The sequence below is a fragment of the Hoplias malabaricus genome, chromosome 9 (assembly GCF_029633855.1).
Source record: "Hoplias malabaricus isolate fHopMal1 chromosome 9, fHopMal1.hap1, whole genome shotgun sequence".
Taxonomy (NCBI): Eukaryota; Metazoa; Chordata; class Actinopteri; order Characiformes; family Erythrinidae; genus Hoplias; species Hoplias malabaricus.
This window is the reverse complement of record NC_089808.1, coordinates 12341201-12357001: the sequence shown is the minus strand read 5'-3', so window position 1 is coordinate 12357001 and position 15801 is coordinate 12341201. Positions and strand designations below refer to the sequence as shown.

The 15801-nt window shown below is 39.1% G+C and overlaps 1 protein-coding gene across 2 annotated transcripts; it reads left to right on the top strand.

The window, feature by feature from the left end:
- Nucleotides 1–8595: 8595 nt before the first annotated feature.
- si:ch73-174h16.4 (leucine-rich repeat-containing protein 14) lies at nt 8596–15794 on the top strand. 2 transcript variants are annotated; one of them, XM_066681537.1, is made up of 6 exons: nt 8611–8678; nt 9010–9128; nt 9269–9586; nt 9819–10104; nt 10840–11384; nt 12366–15794. In XM_066681537.1, the coding sequence occupies exons 3-6, from the start codon at nt 9309–9311 to the stop codon at nt 12943–12945; spliced, it is 1689 nt and encodes a 562-aa protein (XP_066537634.1). In that variant the 5' UTR covers nt 8611–8678; nt 9010–9128; nt 9269–9308; the 3' UTR covers nt 12946–15794. The 2 variants fall into 2 exon arrangements, with proteins under 2 accessions (XP_066537635.1, XP_066537634.1); XM_066681538.1 differs by lacking the exon at nt 9010–9128 and having other exon boundaries at nt 8596–8678.
- Nucleotides 15795–15801: the final 7 nt, after the last annotated feature.

Here is a 15801-nt window from a genome sequence, read left to right as displayed (position 1 = left end):
GGAGGTCCACTAGTGTTTTGCACAGTGAACCACTGGTGATTTAACAGAATTTTAGACAAAATGCCACATTTTAGCACTTTTCCATTAACAGTCCAATTTACATTTTTACCTTCATTAGGTTCTTTTGTTATTCTTTATAAATAAGATTAGTAAATAATTTTAATCCAGCACAGTGTCAACATTTTTAGTATAATCATTTAATATCATTATGATATGTATTATATATCATATATAGACAAATGAGATATATCTCTCATAGTTGTTGGTAATATTTGTATTAGTTTGTTTTCCAGAATAAAAGTTTCTGTGAATTTAAAATCTGTTTGAAGAGATTAAAAATTAGTTATGTCCTGTACAGGACAGTAATCTTAGTGGTCCGGTGGTGGACCTGCAGTGGTCTACAGTCAGTGGTGTGCCAGCATTTTTATGCCAGTGGACCGATATATGCTCGCTGTCTGGGATTACTAATAAAGAAGTTTCTACAGTAGTTGCAGTACCATTTACAGTCATTGCTAGCACTATTTTATACTATGTACATTATTTTCAGCACATCACCTACGTTGCTTACTCAGTAAAACTAGATAAATACAATTAAGGCAAAAACAAAACCTCTACCATGTGGCCAATTCAATTCATATAAAATAAAATTACTGGCTGTGCACTGGTCTGTTGCCGTTTGGAGGACATTTTCAGATTTCGCAGCTAGCCATAACCTGTAACCGGTGTCCCACTGTTTACTGGTCTCCGGCCTGTATGTCCACCCACTTGGCGGTCAAGCCATTCGATCAGAAATGACCTTTGTCGTTTTGATTGGCTAAAACTGAGGCACTTTGTAATGACTGTAAGTGTGAAGCGAGCGCGCGGGTCAGAGACAGAAGGACAGGAGAGCAAGATGTGTAGGTTGTAGTGTGCTAGTGATGTGTCGTTCACGAACGAACCGGTTCAAAGAGCCGGTTCTTGTAAGTGAACGATGAGAGCCGGTTCCCGTCTAAGACCGAGCCATTTTTTTCTAAGGCCTGTCATTCAACCAATCAGAGAACAAGCAAGCTCCAACCTTCCAAGCTGAGACACTTGGTTTTCCTGAATGCCAAACTGCCTTCCGAAAACCTCCTTGCTCGTTCGATATCCGCGCGCGTGCAGATTTGTGGCACAAAAATAACACCATACTTTGAAAGCAATACTCTAACTAAACACAGTTAAATAATTAAAATGTACACACACAAACACTTAGTCAATTAATTTACTAGTTTTGCATACCTGGCTAGCAAATAAGTTCTTCCTTTCAAAATCTGACTATAAACTAAATAACAAAAATGGGAGGCTCAAATCAGATTTGGAATGGAGCTGGTAATTCTGCAGCAAAATATTGTAGCCTATAAGTCTCAAAACTGCACAAAGTAAAATAAAAAAACTGACCTTTTTTCACAGCAAAACCTCTCCCCATATTTTCCCGCCTTCTTCCCCCCTCACTCCAAATATGTATTCATAAACTGGAATGCAGTTTGTAATTCTGTAGCTAACATTACATGTTCTACATTTACAATTCTCTATTATAATGAACGTAGCTAATTTTACCAACATCTACAACTGACCAACGTCAATGACCAGAATCCCTTTCCATCTGTTTATATTTCTCTTTAAAATGTATTACTCTGCTAGCTAAATAAAATTTGAATATTACTCACAGAAGTTCAAAACTGGCTCGAAAAGCCTGGGTTTACAATTTTTCGTAGAGTTAAATTATCGTTCTCTACCTGGTGGTCTCTACTGCACTAAATAATAATGCTACGACTGACCTGTCCTTTCACGGTCCGCCTGTTTCAATGGAGCAGAACTCCCTCTTTGTTTTCTTCCCGCCTCTTCTCTCCTAAATTTCCCTCAGCCTCCTGAGGCTTTTCCATCCCCTCACACGGACTAATTTGAGGGGAGAAACGCCAGTTGACTCTATCTACGACGATAAAACATTAACATTTTTTGGGAGCATACAAATGTGCAAATTCCACAGGAGTTAGCTGGTTAGCGATACATTTTAGCGGCTATCATAACTTGCACCAGCTATCTTGCTAAAAAAAACAGCACCAACCCACTGTGGTTGGAAACGATTAGAGCTGTATGATGATTAAACATACATTTACTCATTAACGTTATTCTAAAATCCTGAAAGTACGACGCCTGCAGTCTCTGTATACATTGTCTCTTCATTTTCGTCTGTCTCTCGTCTCCGTTCTTGCCCCCAGAGAACCGTGAGACCCGTTCCTGCCACCCCGCACCCAGAGAACCGTTAGCCCCGTTCTCGCTAACCTCCCCAACCTCAACAGAAAATATAAATAAATAAAGCAATATTGAAGGCTAAGCACCACTTAATGGACCTCCATGAATATTTCACATTATTTTAGTTACTGACATAAGTATGAATTAAAATGAAAATAGCAGCTTAATTTGCTTTAAAACTGAAATTTTATTAAATTGACGGAAAAAACCCGAGCTCGCTACGGAAATTCTTGAACGCAACCGTGACGTCACTGGTGGACAACAGCTGAACAACGCCGCGGTAAAACACCGTTATGACTGACTGTTATGACAGTATCTAGCTAAATAACCAACATTATTCATGACAATAGCCTAGCAATAAGCTAAACTCAAATTTAGAGGTACCGTTATTCTTGTAAATGTGATCGAAAGTCGAACTCGAATTCATCCGACACTATAAACCTCCGTAATGCAGCTACGTAGTCGAGTATAATCTGAGCCACCAAGTTTAGCAAGTCAAGCTAACCTTAACTAACACCAACTAAAACAGGCGAAGTAAATGTACTTACCCTGTTTACCTCCATGTTACAGAGGCTCTTGAACACCTTTCGTTGGTTTCCTTACATTTCCTTCCCATATTGTTGGAAAAGTACCAGTGAAATTAGCACTACAGATAACGGAGTGAGCGGATGGTCCTTTCAAAAGTGCCCGTTTAAAGTTTACAAATTTAGTCAATTGTCTTAATATTTTGGGATCTTTGGGCCATTTGTGCACAGATGTTCCACTGTACGTTGAATGATTGCAGCCAAAAATAACACACCTTTTCGTCATTTTGCATTAAATTAAGTGCAACTTCTAGAGTTGTTGTCCACCATCTACGTCACACGCAAGACGATTATAGTTTCCGAACACCGTTGGGGGGGGGGACCAACGGCCTTTTAAACCTTATTCCTTGAATTAGTAAGAAACATGTTTTCTGACTATCAATAACAACAAGTTAGGAACTCAAATTCCACTGTATTTATTTGTTTGACACGTTCATATAGCTGGTGCTTAGCCTTTAACGCAAAAATATTTGTTTGGACGAAAACTATTCTCTTTTCCTGTTTTTTTTTTTTTTCTTGTAGTGAGGCCTACAACTGATGTTAAAAAATGAACTCTACCATTGCCTAAAAAACAACAATGTAATTTTGGAACGATCTAAGCTATATTTTCGTTGGAAAAACAATAAAATATGTGAGAAATAAATGGTTTAAACAAGTTACTCACCTTCAGATGCTATGTGCAGTCCTCAGCCTCCCCAGCTCGCAATACAGTGAAATACTGTAAAGCTAGTTGCTTTATTGCTGCTTCCAGTCCATTACCCAGGATGCATTGCAATAAATTACTGTAGCAGACTCGCTGTAAATTTACAGCAATTTTTTTTACAGTGTATGATATGTGTTCTATTTTCAGATTGAAAAATCACACCTGCATTGATCTGCTCACTCTCTGCCATGGTAATTAACCCTTTGGCTAATTTGGGCATTGCCCCACTCAGAATCTTAAACAGATCATGAAAAATGAGAAATAGAAAATGAGCATAAGATCAGAGATTAACTTTCTTCCTGACAGCCATGTTGTAGATGATACCACATTGGAGAGAGAGAGAGGGTATACCTCCTAAATAAAGTGAAGAAAACGAATATGTACAAGAGTGTAATGACTGTAATATACATCCTTACTCCAGAGGAAAGAAGTAGTCAATGACCCCATTTCGGTGGTGAAAGAAAGGTGTCCCTCTTCTTGAAAGAAGTGTTCCTTTAGATTTAGCCTACAGGTCTGTTAATTAAGAGCAAATTTTACACTGTATTGTGATATTCGATTGTAATATGCTAATATTTTAAATGTGTCCCCCAAACACACACCCCTTTTGGGATCACCTGTATGGACCTTGGAACTATATTTTCTGCATCTCTTGATTAGCATGCAAACACGCTAATTAGAATATTCGCTGCAACGACCAAAGACTTAAAGCTTATAAATGTATTGTCAAACACACCAAGTTCTGCTCCTGTTAATTGTCTGGTTTATTTGATCTTTTTAAGTGGGGACATTTCCCAACAGTGCTGGACACCGGCACTTCAGGACGCGAGCTGAACATCCCTGGTCTACTGTAAAGAGAGTTTTAATGTTATATTAAGTGCACAAATGCAGAATATCGTTTTCTTCCACCTTGCAGACAACAGACCTTAAATACCTAATAACTTGCAAGTTTACACTGTCAGATTTATAAGACTGAGGCCTTGCTCCAAACCTACTTTTGCTTCCTCTTTCCCATGTAGACATTCATTCATTCATTCATTGTCTGTAACCGCTTATCCAGTTCAGGGTCACGGTGGGTGACCTACATGGAATCACTGGGCACAAGGCAGTAACACACACTGGAGGGGGTGCCAGTCCTTCCCAAGGCAACATTCACACATTCACACCTAGGGACACCTTTGAGTCGCCAATCGTGTACCAACGTGTGTTTTTTGGACTGTGGGAGGAAACCGGAGCATGGACATGGGGAGAACACACCAAATTCCACACAGACAGTCACCTGGAGTGGGACTCAAACCCACAACCCCAGGACTCTGGAGCTCTGTGACAGTGCTTCTGAGCTTTTGGGACAGATTTCAAGGGTGGGTGGGTCTGAGAAGATGATGCTCACCTTGAATCTCCTTTGGTCACTGATCTTGGAATAACATGTGCTCTGAAATATTGACCTAGCCAAGCCCACCCTTCCGATGGGACAAGTACTTTTCCAAAACATGTACATTGAATTTTAGCATTAAATAACTGATACAAACATTATAATTAATTTTTGAATGGTCTGTAGATATTGCAATGCTCATATTTCTTACCTACGTAAGTGTTTGCTCCCATGCAGTTGATGAGATTTTTAAAATGCGCACATAAATGAAAACAGTTTAAAAATGCTTTGGCAGAGAGATTTGGGGTGTGAAATTGATAGTGAAACCTGGTCAAAGATTTAATCACGTTCAGGAGGATATATTAGGAAGGCCAGAGGTAAGTTTACCCAATATAAAATATTACATAGATATTACTGGACACCCTGCCGCTTGTATAAAATGGGTCTAAATAATATAAATAAATAATGATTACTGTTGGAGATGTCAAAAAGAAAAGCGCACGTTTTTTCACTCCATTTGGGAATGTGTTTGGTTACAATCATTTTGAGAGTTTTGAAGATATTGGGTAATTGGATGGGAAAAATCCTACCGGTATGTCCACAATTGTGCCTGTTAGGCTATACAGATGTGGTAAGAGATATAAATAAGGTTGAATTTGAGATATTGATTACAGGTTTAGTTACAGCATCAAGAATAATACTTAAACACTGGAAATGAAATAAATTACCAGAGCTAAATGAATGGTTAAATTTAATGACAGAAACTGCTGCTCATGAAAATACGTTAGCTAGAAAAGCAGGAAAGGACATAACAAGAAACCTATGAGAGCAAATAAAACTTTAGGGGTAGTGTAACTGGCAATACCCTCATCCATGCCCAGCATCTCCACTCCATGTTAATTTTAATGATATACAACAATCATTTGAAATGTATTATAAAAATTACATATACACATTCTAAAATAGATGAAACAAACATGAAAGTTCTCTTTGACACAATAAATGCCTAAAGAATAAATTAGAAAAACAGTATCAAATTTAAAACCCAGTAAGGAACTAGGACCTCAGAATGGTACAAGGAAATGAAAGATCTGTTGATCCCAGTAATAAAGAATGTATTCAATTATTTATTGAAGACTGGCATAACTCCTCCTTCTTGAAGTGAAGCAGTGATCTTCTTGATACAAAAAAAAGGGTAAAGACAAACTTGAATGTGGAAATTATCGACTAATTCTTAACCAAGATCACAAAATTTCTACTCACATCTTGGCAAAAAAAACAACAACAACAAAAAAAAAAAACTGAAAAAAATACCCCAGATAATAAGTCTGGACCAGGCAGGTTTTATTCCACAAAGACAGATGGAAGACAATATTCGTTGCACACTACATATAGTTGAATAAATAGTAGGGGAAAAAGCCCAGGCAGTATTCTTGGGTCTCGATGCAGAAAAAGCATTCTATGAGTTAATTGGGAATTATGTAGAGTATTACAAGCATTGGATTTCATTAAAGCTATACAAGCATTATACAAAATACCAAGGGCAAGAATAAAAATAAATGGAGGTATATCACATTTTTTTTTAGCCTGGAAAAGGGTAATCATCAGGGCTGTCCGATTAGTCCATTAAGTCACAGTATTATTCAAGACAAAAATATTACAGGTATAAAAATATTTAGACAAGACTATAAAATCTCTTTATTTGCAGACAATATTTTAATTTATTTGTCAAACCCAGAGAGTTCAATCTTGAATCTGGTATCATGCTTAGATGTCTTTAGCTACGTCTCAGGGCATAAACTGAATATCCCAAAAACCCAAATATTAAGTTTCAATTACAAACCTAGCCAAAGTATTAATTCTAAAATACAGTTGGATTGGAGTTTGAACCACATGAGGTATTTAGGAGTAAGTGTCCCAAAACACTCAAAAATGTGTATTTTTTAAATTTTCCTCACTTAAGTATGAAATTAAAAGAGGACATAAAGAGATGGAATTGTATTCCAATGTGAAGTTTTGAGTCTCAAACTGAATCTGTAAAAATTAATATTTTACATAGAGTACTATATTTATTCCAGACCCTTCCAGTTGAAATAAATGATAAAGAATTTAATGAATGGGATAGATTAATATCACAGTATCTTGGGCAAGGCAAAAACCAAGTATAACAAAAGCAAAAAACAAGGAAGGGGATGCACTTCTCTGCCTTAAAGACTATTATATATCTTCCCAACCCAGGTACTAATTTTTTTGGTGTAAACCTGGTTATCAAGCAAGATGGAAAGAAATTAAAGAGAAAATATCAGAGGAAGTTCATATTCAGGCACGAATTAGGTGATAAATGACTAATCCAAATCTTAAGGGAAGAGATAAAGATTGAAAAAAATAAAGATTTTTAGAAGATTTTGAGATTTGGATTTCACCCCAAACCAATTAGATGTGACCTGGCATACTATAATTTTTTAAAAATCAAGATATACTGAATAATATCCAGAGGTTAAAAATACATTTTGGGTTAAATAACAGATATCTTTTTAGGTTTCTATAGATACACCACTACATAAACGCCTCCATGAAACAGAGTCAAAAAGCATTTAGAAATCATCTACTGAAAGTGTTTATAAGTGCCTACAGAGTAGATTCTGGGCTTAAAGTGAGCTCCAGGATATATCCTGGACTCCAAAAAGCAAAAAAAGCAAGTACCACCTATATAAAACAAGAATGAGAAAAGAACACAGACATCAGAATTCCAGAGGAATTTTGGACAAAATATTGTGAATTTTAATGGAAGATATCAAGTTCAGCTTCATGGAGAGTACTGGATAGAAGGGTCTTATTAGATATTTTATTACACCTGTTTAGTGTTCTTGTTACTTGGGCTCCTCCAGTTGTTGGAAGTCTTGTGACTCACAGGAAGTACTTCCATTTGTTTTGGTCTTGTCCAAAATAAATACTTTTTGGAGCAAGATGTACACAGAATTTGTGGATAGATTTGGGACAGAGATTACTTTTAAGTGGGAAGAACTTCTTTTTGGCTTTCTACATTCAACATCAATAAACAATAAATCAAAGTAATTATTTGGAATGCTAAGTGTAGCCGCTAGAAAAGCAATCACAAGAAAATGGTTCAAGCCAAATCCTCCATCTATTGAGAATTGGTATGGTATTATTTATAGCATTTTTTAATGGGAAGATAAACTTTTTCCTTCAGGATAACAAATTTGAGAAAATTTGGGAGAAATAGAAGAAACGGCCTTCCTTTATTTGAAGATGTTCTATTGTATATTAATAAAAACATAATAAGAAAATATATATCTCGCAGCTCACCGCAAAGTGGCTTTTTATGTGTTTATATATTGGAGGTATGTTAAGTATGTTCTGAGGAAAGTTTAGCATAGCAGTTATTTTTACTTACATTTGTAAACAGCCTGCTCCTGCGTGTCCACCATACTCTTTAAAGCTGCTCCAGGTGAATTATGGGATATGTCGGGCTCGACCAAGTACGACATTCGGAAACTTTTCGCATACTGCCTGATACAAACTAGGTATTCGGGCACACTATATCGTGTCGCATACTAGATTTGCATACTACCTAGTATGGGAGTATGCCATTTCGGACGCACCCATTCAGAAGCAACCGTCTCGGTTTTTCAACGTCATCAGGAGGCATTGGTATCACCGAGAGGCGGCAGAGAGAAGAGAGAGGAACGGCTGTGACAGCAAATAAAGCCCAAATACGGATAAAAATAAGGTCATTTTCACAGAATTTTCCGCTTTTAGGGTGAAATGCAAACAACACTGTAGTATTAGACAGACAGCGAGAACTGTCTCAGCTTTATTTCTTTAACGTTAGTCCTGTTAAGTCCCTGTCTGTGGGTCAGGTTCACTCAGTTTGACGGTGGCGGGGTTTGGATTATGTTTAATTCTTTTTTTAGGTTTTATGAGATAACTGCTGATAACGCTTCAGGTTACAACATGTTTAAATGTAGTTTAGCTTAGACTGCTGCTGGATGTCACTGGATTACAGTGAGAGATAATGGAAATCATTTGAGATGTTATACTGTTTTGCCTGGCTTCTTCAGCTGGGAGAAAACCCCGAAGATCCTGAATAAGTTCAACACTTTCTACTGTGTTTTGAATGGTTGAATGTCTTCCACTCCAGGCAGAACTATTGTTAAACAACATCTGAGGTGTCAGGCAGGTATTCATCAGCATTTCATGTCATTTCTTTCTGTGAGTGAGCTTTACACTCTTTAGATGTCTAATTCCTGTCACCAATGTGAAGGCTAATTGCCATCTAAATATGGCTTGAGCAATTAGTGTGTGTTTGTTTTCTTGCAGGTCTCTAATGTTTAGTTGATTTTCAAGTTCAGCAGCAGAGATGGTGCTGTCTCTGGTGAGCCTGTGTGCCCGAGAGGTTGTGAGTGACCACAGTTCTTCACCCTCGTGGCTGAGCTGTTTGCCCCGGGAACTTTACCGTCCTCTTCTCGATGCAGCTTTTGATCACAATCGACCTCTGGCCGTGGGGGAGCTGGTACAGCGCTGGCCAGAGCGGACACTGAACGTGGGTGGACAGAAGAAACATGGACACACTCCTCCAAATCGTCTCTGCATCCAGGCCCTGCTGCTGTCAGTGGTCAGGGGTTTGACGGACAAAAGGTAAATTCATTTTCTCATTATTCTGTATTAAGTTAGTCTTATTCCACATTAGCTCTCAAATAATTTTGGCTTCAGGTTCAAAGCAGTCTGCAGAAGCAGACTAAAAATCTCTAGATAGATGTGTGAGATCCTCACTGTTATATATCCACAGACAGAATAACAACCTTTGTAAATATTCACAAATAATTTTGTCACTTTTCTCTTTCTCTATCACTCGTTTCCTCTTTTTCAGGTGTGCTCTACAGTTGTTGGATCTAAGTGGTCTGCAGTGTGATGAGGGCCTTTTGGAGGACTCGATGGGTGGGTGGTCTCTGACAGTGGCTCTGTGTTCTACACTGATGCAGGCACAAGACTCCAGGGGGTGCCGGCGAGATGGAGAGAGAGAGCGGAAGAGAAGCCTGAAGACACAGAGAGAGAGAGACAGCATAATTAAACGAGACAGAGGAATGGAGAGCAGGAAGAGAGGGATGGAGGGAGAAGAGGGAGAGTTCGTGTCTGGGGATAAGAAAGGAGAGGAGGTGCGAGAATGAGAGAATTTACTACCAGATGAGACTATTATTATTATTATTATTATTATTATTATTATTATAAGTAGTAGGGCTTAGGTGAACTCATAAAAATGTCCGGGATGATTTATGTGCAAACGGAGGCACTTCACAAAGCAGTACAAATGTACAATATATAATCAGTTCTTTTTTTTATATCAGTATTTTTAGTCACTTTTCTCTCAGTTTAGTCACATGTAAATCTTGCAAATTTAGTCATGCCCCACTCCCCATCTGAGGGCTCTTGTATCATCTCTGCTATTTGCGGATAATGTTGTCCTTCTGGCTTCCTCGTATGGGGGTCTCCAGCATGTATTAGAGGAGCTTGGAGTAGAAGGAGCCATTTTAAGTGTTTCAGGCATCTGAAATGTATGCCTCCTGGACACCACCCGCTGCAGGTATATCAGACATGGCTGGAAGGAGGCCCTGGTTTAGACCAAAAACCAACTTGAGGGATTATATCTAACAGACACTTGCTTTTGCTAAGTAATGAGGGGCACAGGGTGGATGATCCTACTCTTCTAGGAACCCCAGTCACAGATAGCTATTGTATCTTCTCTTCTGGCATATTATATTAGGTCCTAGCCTTCTAGCATCAGAAGGCATCAGATTATTATCATTATCATTACTATTATTATTACTAACACCACATAATTAATTATATTTCACAACAATAATTCAAAGACCAACACCATGTTGTGCTTTCAGGGTATAAGCTTGATGAGAGTGTGCTCCCAGGAGGAGTCTGTGCCTGGTGTGAGGAGGAGAATGGAGCTTCAGAGGAGAAATGAACCTCAGCAGACCAACTGCAGCTCAGACTCAGATCAGCCTGAGGTGGTCCGGGTCAGAGCCGATCTCTTTATAAACGCTCGCTCATGGGACAGGGTTTGTGGAGCTCTAAGTCTTGTTGGACCACTAAAGCTTTACTGCAGATATCTCAGGGTTGAGGAACTCCCAGCTCCCTCTGTGGCTTCTCTGCTGCAGCTTCTTCCCAGAGAGGGCCTGTTGGGGCTGGACATCCGCTATGCCAGCCTAGGCGTGTCCGGCCTGGCCTTGCTGCTCCCTCAACTGGAGCCCTTTCTCTTGCTCCACACACTCAAACTGCATTACTGCAACCTGGACCTGCGGCGTGTTCAGTCGGGAGAGCAGGGAACAATGCAGGACATGTGCAGAGGGCTCAGCGCTCTGAAGCAGCTTCGCAGGCTCAGTCTGACAGCCCTTAGGTTGCCAGGACACCTGCGCCTAGTGCTCAGGTAAGACATGCAAAAGCAAGGACAAATATGAAACCGGTGTGGGATCCCAAAATGATAGTAGGGCATGTTAGGAGCTTTTCTGAGCATATTATGGGTAGGGCCCCCTCCAGGGTGTATTCCAGCTTTGTGCCCAGTGATTCCAGGTGGGCTCCGGACCCACTGCAACCCTGAACTAGATCAGCGGCTACAGATAATGAATGAATGAATGAATTATGGGTAGGAGTGATAATAAAACTGCACTTAACCACTGCAAGTTTTATTCAGATAGAACAATGTTAATCCTTAACTGTATATAGTGCAGTACAGTATGTGAAATATTGATTAAATATAATGTATCCATATGTTTTATGTCTCTTTTTAATTTTGGCACTAATTTTGCGTTATAAATACATCTTTTAAACTCCCTATTTATTCATTCATTGTCTGTAACCGCTTTTCCAGTTCAGGGTCACGATGGGTCATGAGCCTACCTAGAATCATTGGGTGCAAGGCGGGAAGAGACCCTGGAGGGGGCACCAGTCCTTCATAGAGCGACACACACACACACATGTACTCACACCTATGGACACTTTTGAGTTGCTAATCCACCTACCGACGTGTGTTTTTTCATGGACTGTGGGAGGAAAGCGGAGCACCCAGAGGAAGCCTAAACTCCCTATTAATATTAATAATTTACTAATAAGGGAATTTATTATTTATTTAATGATATTTACTTTTCATTTATTAAACTGTAGAAATCTGGAATAAATCCACTACAAAGACCAATACAGTACAAAGAAAATATATTAAAACACAGTATCCTAGCATAGTTTGCTCTTGCTGGGGTAAAATCAATATATCACCAAATATTGGTATTTAATATCATATCAACTCAAGATCAAAGGACTCAATATAATGGATCAAATAATTAATGCATTGTAAAACCATTGAATTCATAAGAAATACTGAATAGTGCGACTTCTTTCTATCTCTCTCTCTCAGTTCCCTCCCTCAGCCTCTAGAGGTGCTGGAGCTTCCCTACCTCAGCCTGACCCCTGCTGATATGTCCTACCTCTCCTGCAGCCCCCATGCCTCATCCCTCAGAGAACTGGACCTGAGTGAGAACAGGCTGGACGAGTCTGCGGTGCCTTCTCTACGGCGGCTCTTCTCTCAGGCTGAGACCCGGCTGGTTCAACTGTCTCTGTGTGGCTGCGGTCTCTCTGATGGCCTGCTGGGGACGTTGCTGCCCTCTCTGCAGCGCTGCCGGACCCTTCGGACCCTCAGATTGGCCCTGAACCCCTTGACTCGCAGCGGCCTGGTTTCTTTAGCATGGACGGCTGTAGAGATCTCCTCTCTGCAGCTGCTTCTGTACCCCACACCCCTGGAGGAGTATGAGCCTGGCCTCCCCCCATTACCCTCCAGTGCACAGCTTCTGGACTGGCCTCTGATGGAGGGGTCAGAAGTTAGGAAGCTTACATTGTCGCAGCTGGGCGAGATTCTGGAAGCCAAAGGCCGCCAGCATGACCTCCTAATGACCTCTGATTTGCTTAAATATAGCACTGACCTGACACTGGAAGAATAGTGTCTGAATGTGTGTAAACCATGGCCACATATATTTTGTTCCTGCCCTAATGCACTTGGTTCCACAAAGTAGTATCAAGGAATTCCACTGATTTTTAAGAATTTCTGCATAATCAGGGCAGATGTAAGCATTGGTTGAGAGCAAGTATCAGAATGACACTCTCTTCCATTTAATGAGATCTTACCATTAAAGGAACACTAGGTTGTATTTGTACCTTAAAAAATCATCTTCAACATGATACTCCACTGACCTGTAATAGGGAGAAAAGAGCCTCTGTTGTTGCAATTCCAGGCTCAGCTTTGCAGAAACGGCTCTATGTAACTTTTGGAGGAGGGTAGGAAAACTAACACCCTGCTTCCCCTGCACATATGGTTTCAGGATAGTGCTGTAAGAATGAATTACACTCTGCAACTGAAGGGGGAGCCCAGGAGCACATATACCAAACATTACCTAGTATTCCTTTAAGACCAGACTGGCTTGTAAGATCATCCATTTTGAAAAAATAGAATGAAGGAATTAAGTCCCCCTGCATAACCGATATTCTCAGCACTGACCTGGTGGGGGAAGACATTTATTTGAAGAAAACAATGTAATTTTTTTTTGTGGCTAAACTACTGCTCTCACTTTCTCTAGGACAATACACTTTAAGTGCCTCATGCAATCACAATCATGCAGAAATCCTCTTTATCTTATAGCTTACTTATGGCTACTCTTTATTCACCATCTCATAGAAAAACAAAAACACCAACCAGTTCTTTTTCAGATGTTGTTTGATTTGCTGATGACCAGTTTTACACCTGTCATTTTTACCAGCTTTGCACTGGTCTCAACTCAGACGTAGAGTATATCAGGTGCTTGGTTAAAACAATGTGTTTTGCACACTGTGACTCTCAGCAGTAAACGTGTATGCAGCCAGCATTTTGACTGAGATCATTTACATTTCATGACCCCATTTCAACTGGGCACAATCATATATCTGGTATGTGATTTGTATTTTCATTTTATTTTTATAATTAAGTAGTAGCTTTGGCTTGGCAATGTCTGCGAATGAGACAAATAAGATGTAATCATGACTTAAAAAGGACCGGAAGACATAATTGCATTATCCATGGATTAGGGTGATATAAGTAGCCTAAAATTTGACAGGCATGAGAACAAAATTATTAAGTTGGTGCCAGGAATCGGTAAGTTGTGGGAACTTGGTTCTCTTTGTTTTGGGGATGAATTTGGAAGGCAATACTTCAAGATAAGTATGTTTAACTACAACTTACAAAGTCATGCAAATATGTCATAGCCATGGCTTTGTAAGACTTGGAAATGAATAATGAATAAATAAAGCATGGAAATGAGATAACCAGGTCATCGTCATGACTTGGGTGATGGAGACAAATGAAATTGATAATTTCATTCATGAACACACACATGAATATTTTTCCTTACTAAAGTATATATTACATTTATTATCATCAGTAGACGTCCCCAGTGAGATTTTGCAGATGACAAGGGTAATGTGGAGAAACTGTATGCAAATACAACAAATCTATGATGCAGTGCTATAGAGTTGTGTAAATGTTCATGTGTTCAAGAACTGGCCCTGTGTAAAACTGAACCAATGAAGAGTTGGGAATTGACAATCTTTTTAGGAATTGATTGTAGAATTTATATGACCCTCATCTCAGCGTTTAAATGTTGATATAGTTAGAGATCATGGACAGTCATACAGGTGTGATGTAGACCTTATACCTGCATTATGTGCCAGTGAAAGTATTTATTTATTTTTGTGTATCTTTTAAAAAGCCTTATCTGTTTTTATCCATTCATAGTATTAATGCAATAAAGCACATCTAAACTGCTGCATTTATATTTCAGTGCATCAGCCCTGAATGTGATTGCTTTGCTACTTTTATAAACATTTTCACTTTACATACTTGTAAACATTTGGGGACCCCTGGTCAGGTAACATGTTTATTGTGTAAGTAAATTTATGATGCCTGTATAAAGAGGACATTTTTGAAAAATCATCTTTGCAGTGTTTTAGCACATTAACTCGTGGCTCTGGGACTCTGGTCAATCCCCAGTCTGTGAAATAAAACATAGTTTGCAAAGTGCCCAAGTCTGAAATCATGGGATAAAGTTCTCTCCAGTCACAGCTCTGGACCTGTGATTTTGTGAGAGTGCAAAGACAAGTTTTAATGGAGCAAAACAAACAAAAAAATAGCATGCAGGGATTAGAGGATTGATTAAAACATGATGAAAATGAGAGCAAAGAAGAAAGAGGCCGGAAAAAATGACTAAACCTCCAGACCGACTGTTCCGCACTCCTCATGCCTGGACTCTTGTGCTGAATGTGAGCTGTGGCTCATTCTCATTTATTTCGTTCTGAAGAGGGCTGTTTAGTCGGAGGGAGAATGGTGCTGTGTTGTTTCATCCTTGTGGTATTTTCACCAAAGCATATCACATATGTTTCATTAAGACCCCCAAATAAAATGTCTGTTTTAAGCAATATATACTGTACACTAAATTTTGCAAAAAAAAAAGGTTCTTCGTAGACTATTTTTATTTTCATGAATCTACAAAACGTGATTTGATGAGGAACACCTAAACTTCTGTAGTGGTTTGTATTGGGCTGTAGCATCTGCTAAAGAGGGGACAGAGTATGGGTTACAAAGCAAGATCTACTTTTAGCTGGAGGCTTAAAACAAAGATCCAATCGCTAACCTACAGCAGAAATTACTTTTCCCCATAATGCACTATTTAAATCACAATATAATTTATGCTGTTAAATGCTAAAGGCTGCATATGTGTCCACAATATACTTCTTCACTCTCATATCTACATATTAGCAAACATGAAAGC

What these genes read in the sequence shown, in the direction of transcription:
- si:ch73-174h16.4 (XM_066681538.1), top strand. Translation starts at nt 9,309, where the DNA reads ATGGTGCTGTCTCTGGTGAGCCTGTGTGCCCGAGAGGTTGTGAGTGAC. An exon ending in AGGGGTTTGACGGACAAAAG is followed by an intron (nt 9,587 to 9,818) that starts GTAAATTCATTT and finishes CCTCTTTTTCAG; the next exon opens with GTGTGCTCTACAGTTGTTGG. An exon ending in CACCTGCGCCTAGTGCTCAG is followed by an intron (nt 11,385 to 12,365) that starts GTAAGACATGCA and finishes TCTCTCTCTCAG; the next exon opens with TTCCCTCCCTCAGCCTCTAG.